This window comes from Tetrahymena thermophila, assembly GCF_000189635.1.
Source record: "Tetrahymena thermophila SB210 genomic scaffold scf_8254783, whole genome shotgun sequence".
Lineage (NCBI taxonomy): Eukaryota > Ciliophora > Oligohymenophorea > Hymenostomatida > Tetrahymenidae > Tetrahymena > Tetrahymena thermophila.
Genome location: NW_002476539.1, coordinates 4,236 through 4,879, shown reverse-complemented (window position 1 = coordinate 4,879; position 644 = coordinate 4,236). Strand labels below are relative to the sequence as shown.

General features: G+C 18.8%; 1 protein-coding gene across 1 annotated transcript in view; it reads left to right on the top strand. All coding sequences in view use genetic code 6, as the record gives it.

The window, feature by feature from the left end:
* Positions 1-597: 597 nt before the first annotated feature.
* TTHERM_00844730 (transmembrane protein, putative) overlaps positions 598-644 on the top strand; it is a gene marked incomplete at both ends in the record, with an annotated part of 297 nt that continues 250 nt past the window's right edge. Inside the window, one exon of the mRNA XM_001009262.3 lies at positions 598-644. This exon is cut by the window's right edge and continues 250 nt beyond it. Within this exon, the coding sequence (XP_001009262.3) occupies positions 598-644 (47 nt within the window).

The following is a 644-nucleotide window of genomic DNA, read 5'->3' as shown; positions in this document are numbered from 1 at the left end:
TTTAAGATTAAATTTTATAAATATTTTATTTTTTTCCAAAAAAAATTTACCTGTATTAGAAATCAAATATATTAGATTCTTAAGATTTGTCACTTAAATATTTTATCCACTATATTCGATAACTTATATTTACTAATAATTTTAATTTTAATTAATATTTTTTTAATAAAAAAAAAATAACCTTTCCTAAAGTATAATAAATCTGATTTTAAGAATCCATTTATTATTGTATTCCAAAAATTATTAGACTTTGTTTTTAATTAGCTTAGTCCGTTTGAATGATAGATATGAAACTTTGTGTAAGAATTTATTTGACCATTTAAAATATTTAGTTTGAGCTTAAATTAATTAAGTTATAACCTGTAAATGTAGGATTTGTCAAGTATACTTAATTATTATAATCTGTAAATAAAATGATTGCTTCACTTTATAAAAAAGAATAACTACTTATTTATATATTTGTTTATAATGTCTTCATCTATTAATCGCTTAGAGGAAATATAACTAAAATACTTCCGCTTCTAAATATTAAATATTAAGAATTAAATAAGCCTTAATCTACTATATCATTATATTAGAAGACTACATTTTACTAATATGAAGCTATGTCAATAGAAACAAGTGAATTTAAGATATATTTTGCA